The following is a 14,435-nucleotide window of genomic DNA, read 5'->3' as shown; positions in this document are numbered from 1 at the left end:
TTTTTTTTTTTATAAATTTATCTTTGGACAAAAAAAAAAAAAAAAAAAAAAAAATCATTTATTGAAGCCAGACTTCTATTACCAATTCCTAAAAGCTGTTATTCTGTGGTGTTTACTTTTATTTATAAGCCCTTAAAAACACTCTTACTTTATAGGGGAATGAAATAATTATGGAGTAATGAGATGTAAAATTTGCCCTGAGCTTATTATATCAGATCATCTGGTATCATAAGGTAAATAAAATTGCAAGGTAATATGTGCTTACTGGGCCTCAAATCCTATGGGTTTATTTTTAGGAAACACAATATTAATTAATTGGTAAAAATCATGACAGAGCCAACAGGTGAGCTTCATGAATTGACCTGGTTTAGTGGGTTGGTAAATATGTTTTCAATGAATATGGCACTTTTCCTGTTGTTTTTCTATTCCCTTATCTTATGGATAAGGATTATCCATTCATAGATTTTTATTTTTAAACAATAAATCATAAGAAAACAAGTGCATGCTGTCATTATAGTTTAATTTAATGTGCCTTTGGGAGGAAAATGATATTTTAAAGTGATTAAATCTACCAGTTAGATATGTATCTCCTCATTATTATCAGATATTTATGGAATACCTCCATGTGCAAAGTTCTCTGGTCAACTTTGGAATGGGGACATCAGATTCTGAATAGCTTAATCCTGATGAGATCTGTCTGAAGTCATAGTTATCTCTTTACTGCTTCCACAGAGCAGAACGGAAATATCCTAGTTCTGCTATTAAATTAGAATTATAAAGTAATAAATTAAAATAACAGTGACACTCTAGCTATTTTTCTGGAACATGAGGCAACTTAATGCTATAAATTCCTAAAAGCACACTGATTAGCCAATAATAATACAATTGGAAAATATGAGTAATGTATAGGGTACATGTATCTCTGTCCCAGGTAGAAAGGCTCCTTTGGAGAATTAGTCTATGTTTCTGAAACTATCTACTCAGAGCAGTAAATTTATTCTGCTCCAATTCTATGGCCAATCTGATGGCACAGGAATCTAAAATCACCTGAATTTCTATGATACTGTTCTTTAAGTTCTCATGTAGATACCCTACCATGATCTGCTTAAAGATCTGGCACTTTTCTTCTATCACCTAAATAGCAGTGTTTTTAGTAATGAAACTCAGGATTTAATCACTTTCTTATCATATGATAATAGTTTTTTGAGTCAAAACTGAACTCTTTCATTGAAATTCGAATTTATAAATATTTTGGATGAATATCTTTTCAAGCAGAAGTGTACATTTTAAATTTTCCTTTATTCTCTTAAGTTGTTTTATACTTGTCAGAAGTAATTTTGCAGGGCAAGATATTGGATCAGTAGCCTGACTTGTTCAATGAACAATCATAAAAATTTTCAGTAGACATTTTACTTCTGTTGCAAAGTATCCATTTATTTCTGATAAAGTGGCTAAATGATGACTGAAACACAGTGTTAAGAAATCTAATATCTGGGTCTGGTCTCAGGGGTATTTCTTATTTAAGTGAGAGGACTTAGTATGTCATTTAACTTTTAGAGGTTTGTTTCCTCATTCGTAAAATAGAGTAAATAATATTTTCCCTGATTATATCACATAACGCTATTGAGAAAATAAAACACTTTAAAAACGTTAAAGCACTCTCAAAAATTATGTGTGTGTGAATGTATGTGTAGGCATAAGTGATAGAAAATTAAGAAACACATCCTTATTTTGTTGGAATACTGATTATTTATGGAAGTAAAACTTAGTCTTTAGGAGTTTGAAAGAAAAAAACCAGGTTATAGGGCTTTAGACTTTCTTTGAGTGACATGAAGAGAGCAAGGTCCATAGGTTTAATTTACCTTCTTGGAAAGAGAGCAGCTGAAACTGTCAGGACCTAACATAGACTCTGAAGACATCTTGGCATTCATTGTATGTTTGACATTACATGATTTCTGAAGTTCTTTTTATTCTTCAAGGATTTTATAGCTATCCATCAATTTATCCCAGTTTTGTTTCCCAATAGCTGGTACAAAATTGGTGTTTCTTGGGGCTCCAAGTGAGTTAATGCATATTTGTCACAAATGCATTGTTTCCAAATTAATTTCACATCCGAAGTGCACACACTCTCCAATGTAGGAGGGATATAAAAGTAAACATTGTTTATGAGGCCAAATTTAAATAACATCATGTGGTCTTCCACAGGGATGACCAAAACTCTGATTCAAGATGACAGAAACAATGGCCGAAATTATTGCACCATATGGTACCACATTCTATGTTTGTTCTTACGATTTTGTACTACATATATTATGATTCCCCACATTGAATTGCCATTTTTAAACATAGAGTGAAATAGGTATCTTACACAAATAACTCTTTTCAGGGATGTCATTCAGAAAATTGAATGTACAAAATAAAAAACAGTGACAAACATTTTAAAAGGGCATGGTGTTTTCTCATAATGGTTTTTGGAATATATTTGAAAAACGCTGACACCTCTGCCTCTACTTCTTCTTTAGGCTTCTTTACCTGAAACAACTGATCTTCCGGAATTCTTTATTGCTTCTTACAAATGGCCTGGATGGACCCATGGCCCATTGGATCAAAAAAATTGTGCTGCATCCTGGGCTTTTTCTACTGCAAGTAATAAAATCATTTTAATTACTTCCTTATAAATCTCCCTTTGACTCTAGATCTTGACATAGTCATTAAAAGGGTTTTTAATGTAGAATAGTTAAATATTAACATTTGGTCAATTTAAAATCTTACTCTGGCCAGAGAAAGCAGCCTGAAAATGATATAAAAATATGTTTTTACTCTGAAAATTGGCGTTTATTTTTAGCATCTAATTTTAAATAGAGAGTAGATCAAAAGAGCAGCAAAGAAGTTACCAAAACTTATTTGTTCTTTGAGAGTTAAGGCCAGATAATAAGAGTATAAAGTTCCTCTTTACCTATAGTACCATCTGTAATCCTAATATGCATATCACACAGACATATAATTCTTATGTTCTTTTTTCTTGATAAGATCTGCAAGAATATATTTAATTATTAAACTAGTAGATTTGATGTAAAGTAAGAATTCAGAACTAGTAGTAATGGATTAAATGGGTTTTATCTCATTTTAGATAAAAGCAACTATGTAGATTCTGACTCTAAAGTGATATAGTTGATCTTCTAATAAGAGTAGTTTCCAAATTAGGGTTGCTGTTGCTTCCACTGTGTGAGGAATACATACCTCTGTTGCAGCAACTTTCATATATTTTCACAAGTCCAGTAAATCGATATTCAGGTTAATCCCAAGATTTGGTCTCCAAATTATCCTCAAAAGCGTGTTGGTTGTATTACAGCAATTAAGCCTAATATGACATTGATTGTCTACTATCAAAGATCAGTTTCATAAAACTGTGGTCTAGGCTTAAAAATAATTCCAAAAGAGTGCTCAAAAGACTAAGTACTGAAAGCATCATGAACTAAGTTCATAAGCTCTGGAGGGTTGCACTCCTTGGCACAGAGGAGTGCTGATCTTTTGTCTAAATATCATCACTTCATAGCATGAGCTAGTTCGTTCTAGAAAAGATACATTTGGCTGAACTCACTTCTGGAGCATCTCCATCTGTAACGTCTACACTAATGCCTACTCCCCAAGTATAAATGTTCTCTTGACTTCTTTGAGCCCTATTCTAGTTGGGTGGGGACAGATTTAATCATATAAATCATTTGTCATTTTATGTTCATGTGCTTAATGTATTACACCTCTTAGGGGTTATATAAGAATTTTACTTTCAGTTAGACCAGTATTTCTGAACATGTCTTAATAAAGACATTGGTGGTAAAATACTGAAAGTAATTTACTAGGCTGATTTGGCCTGTGTACTCTGGTATCCCCAGGTCACAGCCCCATAGATGGCCTCAGCACAGGGCTAAGTCTGGATTTGTCCCTCTACCTAACAGATGACACAGTTTTGTATCCTGTGTATTCAATACATCAAATCAGGCTGATGCTATTTTTTTTTAATGTGTTAAGTAAAGAAGAGAATATTCTAGGGTCTCTTAAAGACCTAGAAAATTGTCAGGAAGTTGTAGTTAAAATAAGAAAAGTCTTTCAAAGAAGCTAAAAACTATAAAATGGGATAAATACAATTTAAAAATATACACACATATAAAAATATTGTTATGCAGCCAAATACAACTCAAGCAAGATGTCAGAAGTTAATAGGTGAAGGAGTTTGAAATGGTGAGGGCAATACATACTGCAGAGCAAACTTGGAGACAGAATAAAATAAGCAGGGAAAATAATAGTGTGAGTCTTGGAGGTAAAGCCCAATGAAAGTTTTCAGAGAGAGAGTGGAAAGCAATTTGCTGAACTGAGTCATTCTTAAATCTTCTGACCTTTTCCAAGTATTTCAAGTGAATTTGGATTAAACCTTCACTGAGATTCAGAAATGTCTGTAAAAAAGCAATGTATTGAAGATCATCACAATTTAAACCCTCATCCTTTAGTTGAAATCTACAGCTTCATGGGGCTGGAGGGGATGTTAGAGGTCCCCTTTTCCAAGGCTTTGGTTTTGTAAAAGAGGCACAAAGAGGGGAAGTGACCTGAACAAAGTGAAAGGCGAGAAGTCTCGGAAGTGATCCCAGAAGCCAGGCTTCTGACTCCTTTGGTATTATTTGTGAAAGTCTTTTCTGAACCAAGAATAGTTACACTAACATTTAAAAAATATACTTGATTCTGAACGCTTGTACTGAAAGTTGAAGCATCAAAGAATTTCTATTTTCTTTTATGAAACAGGGAATTATTTTCTTGAGACTAAGAGAGATGGTGGTATAATGGCATTTGCTCTTATGAAATGTACCTAGCACAAAATAGATGGGAATTGAGAAGGAAGTAGGAGGATATAGATTCAACACACACTGAGTGTCTAAAATGTGCCAGCAATTACACTACAGAATTGTACATATGCTGTAGTTACATAAAAAACATGTATATGCAGAAATACATATGTAAAGGAATTATTTTTAAATGAATTATTTTAGAATAATTCTAAACTAGCATCTTGAGGGGTTTCAGTACACAGATAATTTTGATGAATGAAAACAATAACTTCTGAGAAAAGTGCATAGATAGAAGGAAGGTTATGACTTTGTTGCCTTTCATCAAAAGTAAGAGATTAAGAACAAGACTATATCAGGTCTCCAACAACAACAAAAAATCTGTACGAGAATATCACTGACTCCAATTTTCTTGTGATCTCAACAAACATATTATCATGGTAGCATGATCAAAATGCTCACATAGTAGTTTTCTGCCACTGGTTGATTAATTTCCCTAGTCTATTATTCTATGAGGATAGTATGATGACTCTTGGTTTTTGTTCATTGTTGCAATTTCTACTGCTTAGTCCTGTGCCTGTCACCTAGTAGGTGGTCAACAAATGTGTGTTGGGGAAAGGAACAAACTGATTAACAACAACCATGCTAGGGAATTATTTAAACAAATAGAGGGTTCAATCACAAAAGGTATATATATATAAAACAAGGTGAATTCCACGTCTACTAAGATAAGATTAGGATCATAATGTTCAAGAAAATTGTAAGCATAAAAATGTGCTATGTAGCTTTTTGATAGTTTATAATGTAGATTCATGTTAGTCTCAATTAGTTTAAAAACCAAAGATTTAATTTATTCCAATACATCAGATTAACATGGATGAATTTCCAATTAATATTTCTATGATCAGTTTTTCTGATTTCCTGAGTTTAGTTACATTCACTTCAAAAGTATATTTTAAGCCATGATTATATGTTTTAGGTACAGGAGATATAAATGTAAGATATAGCTCTTGCCCTCAAGGAGTTTCACTTGGCAAATTTCTTAATGAAAAATTCAGAAGTATATAGAACATGAAAGGAACAAGGAACTAGAGAAGTCTGTGAAGTTGGTAAGACAATGAAGCAATGCCAAAACTGGACAAAAACTGTAACTGAAATGATGACACAGTTGAATTTGTTGGAATACACAGACATGTTCATCACATTTAGCCTTGATTTTTAGTTACATTAAGTTTCCAAGACTAGCTTAAGATTCAAACAAAAAGCGCTATGTAAATTCTTGGCAATACCATGTGTCACTTGACTATTAATCAATATTCTCTTTGAAACAGGTGTAGCAGCTGACCGCATAGCGATTCAGTCCAAAGGTCGATACACAGCCAACCTATCCCCTCAGAATTTGATCTCTTGCTGTGGCAAGAACCACTATGGATGCAACAGTGGAAGCATCGATAGGGCTTGGTGGTACCTGAGAAAACGTGGGTAAATAGCTGCCCAACACATGTCTCTAGGATTCTTAAGAGTGTGGCTTAGGTTAGAATAAGAAAACATATATATTAAAGTTTTCCAAAAAATTTACAAATATATATGCTGCATCTACATAAACACATGGATTATATTTAAATATATACTATATTTGGTATCTATTGAGATTATAAGCTATTGGAAACAATTGTTTGAAGAATGTATATATTTCTAGCTAAATTAATGAAGAGTCAAGTAAGCATTGTCTTCTTGTGGCTCTGACCCAAATGGTTCTACTGAGTCGCCACGGAGGGAGGAGAGTAGTTGATATTGCTGATACCTCTCTTGAGAACTTTAGTTCCCCAAGTAGATGAATAGATAATCCCAGGTAAGAATTAGGTTAAGAATCAGAGGAATAACATAAAAACATCCTGTATAGTTGCCACAACTCATGAACATCATTGTCACTATCCATCCCATCTGATGAGAAGAGGCAGGTTGCATTTCTTTATGCTTATGTAGTCTGATACTCACACAGCATCCTCGTGTCACCTATAAGAACTAATCTACTTAAAAGCTGAGATATCTCTCTAAGGAAACTGCAGCTGATAACTAGTAGTAGACATATGTGCTGCCCCTGTGTTCTTTCCTCCTCCACTGAGTGATCTTTGTCTGCTACAGAGAAGTTAGGTGCTATGAGAGAGTGGGTGTTAGGAATTTTATATAAAGTCCTTTAAAATGTTTTTCTTATGTTTTGCCTAATAAGACGGTGTTTAGAATGGACAACTTGGGCTAATACCTTCCTGGTGTAGTAGTGCTTGGTTGGCCTCTGTTTTGTACTATAATAAAAATTAAAGCCTTTTAGGAGCTTAAAAATATAACAACATGAGAGTCAGTGAAATCTTATTGTATTAGTCTGGTCAGGTTAACATAACAAAATGTCATAGACTGTGTGGCCTGAACAACAGGCACTTGTTTCCCACAGTTCTGGAGACTGAGAAGCCCAAGACTGGGGTGTTAGTCAGTTCAGTTCCTGGTGAGAACCCTCCTCCTGGCTTGTCTTCTCGTCATGTCCTCATCTGGCAGAGAGAGAGCTCTAGTGTCTTTTCCTGTTATAAGGGCACTGATCCCAGCATGAGGGCCCCACCCTTATGACTTCATTTAAAGCTAATTTTCTCCCAAAGACCCCCATCTCCTCATACCATCACATGGCAGTTAGGGCTTCAACACATGAATTTGGGCTGACACACTTCAATCCATAGTCCTCATTATCCCCAAGTTGAGACCTTTTTTGGAAATGGCTTTGTTTTCATTGTGCTCCTTTGTTCAGATTCTCTTACTTTGTTGAACACTATTGAATTTTCTTGAGGCAATTCTACCAGATAATTCCATGGCCAGCTCAACATTGACTATCCATAAAATCAATTCCATTGTTTTATTTTCCTTACTACCTGCTTCTATATTCAATGAATTATGTTAGATTTGGATCCAAATAATTTGTACTTTTCAATGTTCAATTTCAAAATAAGAAATCAAAATTATTTTATTGTTTGTATAATGTATATATCTCATAACTTTCTACCTTATTAACTTTAATACTATATTAGTATATACAATTCCTTCTAAAGTATCATGAACTACAGACACATAATAATTGAAGTCTTATGAGCAGGTGTTTATAACTTAATAAAAATGTAAAAAAAAAAACCCTTAATTCTAAAACTTACATAATTTATCAGAATATTACATCTGAGTATGATAAAGTTCATTCTCTTTCACATTAAATTTGGCTCTTCTACATTATCATTATAGATGCAGACTTAAGGAGTCCTTCCCCTATTAATATTACCACAGATTTAATTGATGAACAATTTTCATCTTTGGAAAATTCTATTCAGTAGATAAATTTATTTATTATAATGGATTTGAGCAAGATTTTAAAATATTAAAAAAATGATATAAATGAACTTATTTATAAAACAGAAACAGACTCACAGATTTAGAGAAGGAATTTATGGTTACCGGCGGAAAGGGGTACAGGGGAGGGATATATTGGGAGTTTGGGATTCACATGTACACACTGCTATATTTAAAATAAAATGCCTTTCCATGAAAAAAAATTATAATGAAGAAATAGGAATGGAGTGGGGAATAGTTAATATGATTGAACGACTATGTTCAATGTCATTAAACTTGCATGTACGTAGCCAGAATAATTTACAAATGTTTTATTCAGTAAAATTGCATATAGATAGGTAATTATGGCATTTTCCTAAGTATTATTTTGACATCTTTGCTTATTCCTCATAGACTGGTATCCCATGCATGCTATCCACTTTTCAAGGATCAAAATGCTACCAATAATGGCTGCGCCATGACAAGTAGGTCTGATGGACGGGGAAAGCGACATGCCACCAAGCCCTGTCCCAACAGCATCGAGAAATCCAATAGGATCTACCAATGTTCTCCTCCATACAGGGTCTCTTCCAATGTAAGTCTGAATCGCAAGAATTAGAAAGGGTTAACTTTCTCAAAAATATATACTACTGTTATTAAAACTATTTAAAAACTAGTATATTCTAAAATAATGCTATGCTTTCAGGTATAATTTTTGATATTCTTAAGATGTCTATTAGTGACCTCCAATTTGGGTATAATTTTTGATCTTTGTAGTATTAGCAGTCCAAATGATTGCCTTAAATTCAAAAATGCCCATGGAAATAAAGTTTTATAATTTTATGTATATATATACATACATATATATATAAATACTTGACAGATAAAGGCTACAGCAAAACCTTTTTCACTGACTTTTTTGTGATAGTAGCTCATTTTATCAATCTTTTGCCTTACTCCACAGAATAATTGAAATGGACAGTCATAATGGAAAAAAAGATTCTCTTGGATTCCAGTTTATCATGTTAAAAGCCTAGGAAAAGTGTACTCCATTGTATCAGTATCACCAAGACATTCTCATTTTCAGAATATTTGAAACTTCAATGGCTTCCAGATACCTATAGAATACAGTTTGACATTCTTACCATGACATACAGGGCTTCATGATTTGGTTCTGACGTACTGCTTTCACAGATTCATTTCCCACCAGGTTCTAACCCACCCCCCCACCTGCCCATAATGCTCCTGGTAAGTTGACCTGCTGTCTGCTCCCCAGATGCACCATGACCTTCATGCTTCTCTACTTAGCCAGGTGATGATTCCTCTCACCCAAATGGTTATCCCACCTACTTCCATGTCAAGGAAGTAGGTCAAAACTTCATCTTCTTTGAGAAGATTTTCCTTGACTCCTAGGCAGAACAAATGTCCCTTTCTTGTTTGCATCCATGGCACTTTGTGCTTGTCTCTGTAATAAAACTTAGTATCTCATAATGCAATTAGTTTTGTTAGTGCCTGTCTATTCCACCAAAATGCAAATATCTTCAGGACAGAGGCAAGGTCAATATTTTTTTCTGTCCTAGTTTCTTGTCTTTACTCTGATCAATGTGCTCACATTTATATGAATAAATGAATGAATGACCTGCCTTTTTCCTAAGGGTTGCATTACACAGGGGACAACAACAGAGAAATATTTGTATGCTAAAACTGAGGAACCTCACTATCTTCTGGGATCGCTTTTGTGATCCTAAGAATGGAGATGACACTAATCTCTACTGATAAACAGAGTTTTAACTGAATTATTTTTCCTTTGTGACCATAAACATCTTTGTATTTTTCTTCATTCCAAAATTATTGTCAGTGGTAAGAGTCATTGAAATGTGTGTGTGTCTTGTCTTTGTGGCAATTCACATGTGAGTATTTCACATGTGAGTATTTCAAAAGGTGGCAATTCACATGTGAGTATTTCAAAAGGTGATTAAGAGTAAACTGCAAGTGGTCAAGGCACACTGGGTTGCATAATTCCTAAACTGATTGTACAGTACCTAACATTACACACCAAACAATAGGTTTAGTGTGCTCTGATAACAGAAATGGTGCTCACTGATTTTTTTTCTTCCAGGAAACTGAGATAATGAAAGAAATCATGCAAAATGGACCAGTTCAAGGTAAACTTGGATGAAATATGGTTGTGTCTTATTTATTCCTTTAATAAACAACATTATTACATTTTATCTCCTGTATAAAGAGCTTAATAAATGATAGAAATTTTTAACTTTTAGATTACTCTTAAGGATTCAATGGTTGTAAGACCAAAGTAATTATAGGAGATCCACTCACCTAATAACCTAATTAGCTGACCTTTTATTTGAAGAAGATAAACTCATTCATACATTGAATTCTTAAACGAATGTTAATGACACATTGGATGAAAGTCTGCTAAGTGTATCCAAAGTGGTCATGGATCCAAAAGACATTCGAACAGGAAATACTAACTGATAGAGTTCATTTAATTGTTTACTTATATTTAGGACTCATACATAATGTTAGAAATTTCCTCACTTCGGTTTAAATGGATTAAGTAATGGATTGAAAAAAAAATCAAGGTTTAGCAGTAGAAACAAAGTGGACACTTTAATTTTTCTATAAACTCAAAAGAAATCGAATAAGCCAGTATAATTTTTGTGTTTTATAACATGCATTCCATTTTGATCAATTTTGTAAATGTGTTATGTATGGTAAACTAACAGTAAGTAAGGAAATAATATACTGACTTTCTGTCCATTGATTTTGATATGAAGATATTATTTCTGATACATAGTTCCTCTGCTTACCTATTTGATTTGATTTTGCACCAATGCCATGAATAAAAATAGGTTCACAGTGTATATTTTCTATGCTAAACGTTGCCTTGAAATTCTTGGAAAAACAAAACCAGTGAGGCCTAAAATAGAAATTCAGGGTGTGAATACTGAAAGGCCCATAATATAGTATCAATGCAGTGGAATTGGTAAATAAATAAATTAAAGAATTTGGTTAAACATAACAAAATTAAATTGAAAACATCTGATATATACCCAAGGAGCTATTGGCCAAAATGTATTTTTGTTTTTCTGAATGCTGGCCTAATTAGTATTTGTTCAACATTTGCAGGAACCACAGATTTTAAAACTGTGATGGAAAGATTTTTATTGATCTTTATCATCACTTAACATTTATTGGAAAACCAAAACTTACTCTAATCATGCCCTGAATTTAACTTTTAAAATCCTGGAACAATACACAAAAACTGAAACAAATAAAGAGAATTTTTTTTCCTCCTTACAGTTGTGTAATTTTTGAAAGCTGGTAAAATAACAGGGAAATTCATGTGTAATTTAAATATATGCTTCGTTAAGTGGAGTTTGTGTGACAAATTTGAAGGATCACAGGCATTTGAAGTCAAGGCTGAATTTGAAATTCCAGTTTTGACATTTTCAACTTAAATGACTTTGGTCAAGTTATTTAAACCTCTCTGAATTTACAATCGTTATATTACTGTTTCAAGTTTCTCTCTCTCTTTTTCTTTTAATCAGTCAAAAGAAACTTGCATCATAATGATTTAAAATTGAGAACACCTTAGGTTTATTTTATGGTCAAATATATAAGTGTTCATGAATTTTACATAATGAATCAAAAATAAAGAAATAAAATTTGTAAATAATAATGTTGAAATTCAGATTATTCAACATCTATGTAACAAATGTTTGCTGAGAACCTCCCTCCTGCCAACCTGAGCCAGGATCATGAGATAGAGCTCACCATCCTACCCTCAGGTGTGTCATAATTCTGTGTAATAAGTTTGCTGCTATTCTCCAGAAGTATAATTGCACTACAGTAGTTTATGTACTTATATGTTGATGGGTTCATCAAGTCTATTTTGGTGTCAGACTCAAGGAAGGATCTGTCTTCAAGTTAATTGTCATGGTGTCTCACTCATGTTTCTTTTGTTTACAGTGGTATTTTTCCACATTGAAGAGTATATTTTATTCACAGTGCTTAGAATTGAGAAAAGCTAATGGAGTCAATGATTCTATGGAAGAGAAAACCAATAGCAATATTTCACACTTTTATAAATGCTGGTTGCTTCATCTTGCTGTCAATGCAACATAGTTGTCTACATATTTTTGCCTGGGCTAATGTACAGGACTTTCTCCTGCTTGGTACAAAAGAATGTAAAAGGCAATAGAATTCTGAATAAATACCATGTGCACTCTTCTGAAATCTATAGAATTAAACATAAGTTTATGTACTGGAAAGAGAACAAAAGAAAAGATCTGCATAGCGTACAGTTATATAAATTTTTGAAATCCTATGGAAAGGTGTTTTAAAGTAAATAAAGAAGATTTAACCTCTTTTGAGAATATTTAGACAGCAACAGAAAAGGCATGAAACATTAATAAATGAAATAAAAAATGGAATCAAAAGTAATATTTGACTTTGGAAGAGAAGCTTCATTTTAGTATCTATCAAAAATTTTCTTATTTTATTTAAAATGTACATCAAACTAAGACAAGCATTGTGCACAGTTGTCAAGGTATACTTAACTAGCCCAACTAAAAATATTTTCAATTCAAGTCTTTGAAAGGAGAAGTTTAAAGTGTTCACCCTGAATTGCCCAAGCCCTTCAATAAAACAGCACACAATACAGAAAAGAAATAATCTAGGTGAGGGAAGGAAGGAGAGTTTTATAAAGTATAAGCTCTTTCTTTCTAAACAATACACTATTGGCTTAGTTCTTCAGAGCTGGAGGGATGCAATCTTGTCAGAGTATTCTTTTGCCAAGGGTTTGCTTTTTATTCAAACTCACCAAGGAAAGTTTTGTATTCACTTCCAAGGATGAAGAACAATTATTTTACACCCTGTTTGCTAGGTTCACCCTTTGCTGCTACTTAATTGGAATTTAAAGAGACTTGTGGAGAAGCCCAAGAAGCCCAAGAAATAGTGATCATCAGTCAAGGGTAGTGGGCTTCTTGCAAGGTCTCAGTTCCTGGTAATTGTGCTTCTGTCAATTAAAAATAGATGGCGGGTGGTTCAAGATGGCAGAGTAGAAGGACATGTTCTCACTCCCTCTTGTGAGAACACCAGAATCACAACTAACTGCTGAACAATCATCAACAGGAAGACACTGGAATTCACCAGAAAAGATACCCCACATCCAAAGACAAAGAAGAAGACACAATGAGATGGTAGGAGAGGCACAATCACAATAAAAGCAAATCCCATAACTGCTGGGTGGGTGACTCACAAAGTGGGGAACACTTATACTACAGAAGTGCACACACTGGAGTGAAGGTTCTGAGCCTCACGTCAAGCTTCCCAACCTGGGGTTCCAGAAATGGGAGGAGGAATTCCTAGAGAATCAGACTTTGAAGGCTAGTGGGATTTGACTGCAGGACTTCGACAGGACCTGGGGGAAACAGAGACTCTACTCTTGGAGGACACACATAAAGTAGTGTGTGCATCAGGACCCAGCGAAAGGAGAAGTGACCCTGGGGGAGACTGAACCAGAACTACCTGCTAATGTTGGAGGGTCTCCTGCAGAGGTGGGGGTGGCTCTGTCTCACCATGAGGGCAAGGACAATGGCAGCAGAAGTTCTGGAAGTACTCCTTAGCATGAGCCCTCACAGAGTCTGCCATTAGCCCCAAAAAAGAGCCCGGGTAGGCTCCAGTATTGGGTTGCCTCGAGCCAAACAAACAACAGGGAGGGAAACCAGCCCCACCCATGAGCAGTCAAGTCGATTAAGGTTTTACTAAGCTCTCACCAACAGAGAAACAGCCAGCTCTACCCACCACCAGTCCTTCCTATCAGGAAACATGCACAAGACTCTTAGATAGCCTCATCCAACAGAGAGCAGACAGCAGAAGCAAGAAGAACTACAATCCTGTAGCCTGTGGAGTAAAAACCACATTCTCAGAAAGATAGACAGGATGTAAAGGCAGAGGACTATGTACCAGATGAAGGAACAAGATAACACCCCATAAAAACAACTATATGAAGTGGAGATAAGCAATCTTCCAGAAAAAGAATTCAGAATAATGATAGTGAAGATGATCCAGGACCTCGGAAAAAGAATGGAGGCAAAGATGGAGAAGATGCAAGAAATGTTAAACAAAGATCTAGAAGAATAAAGAACAAACAAACAAAAATGAACAATACAATAACTGAAATGAAAAATACACTAGAAAGAATCAATAGCAGAA

The 14,435-nt window shown here is 34.4% G+C and overlaps 1 protein-coding gene across 6 annotated transcripts in view; it reads left to right on the top strand.

Moving 5' to 3' along the window:
• Window positions 1–14,435, top strand: part of TINAG (tubulointerstitial nephritis antigen) — a 91,469-nt gene that overhangs the window by 27,328 nt on the left and 49,706 nt on the right. For 5 of the 6 annotated variants that reach the window (XM_024766341.1, XM_024766339.1, XM_024766340.1 and 2 more), the window contains 4 exons: window positions 2,523–2,646; window positions 6,167–6,317; window positions 8,610–8,790; window positions 10,315–10,360. In XM_024766341.1, coding sequence (XP_024622109.1) covers window positions 2,523–2,646; window positions 6,167–6,317; window positions 8,610–8,790; window positions 10,315–10,360 — 502 coding nt within the window. Of the gene's footprint in view, window positions 1–2,522; window positions 2,647–6,166; window positions 6,318–8,609; window positions 8,791–10,314; window positions 10,361–12,188; window positions 12,663–14,435 lie in introns of those variants that run through there. The other variant, XM_024766343.1, reaches the window with a different exon arrangement.

This window comes from Neophocaena asiaeorientalis, unplaced genomic scaffold (assembly GCF_003031525.2).
Source record: "Neophocaena asiaeorientalis asiaeorientalis breed wild unplaced genomic scaffold, Neophocaena_asiaeorientalis_V1.1 scaffold46, whole genome shotgun sequence".
Lineage (NCBI taxonomy): Eukaryota > Metazoa > Chordata > Mammalia > Artiodactyla > Phocoenidae > Neophocaena > Neophocaena asiaeorientalis.
Note: the sequence above shows the minus strand (reverse complement) of the source record. Positions and strands in the feature narration are given on the sequence as shown.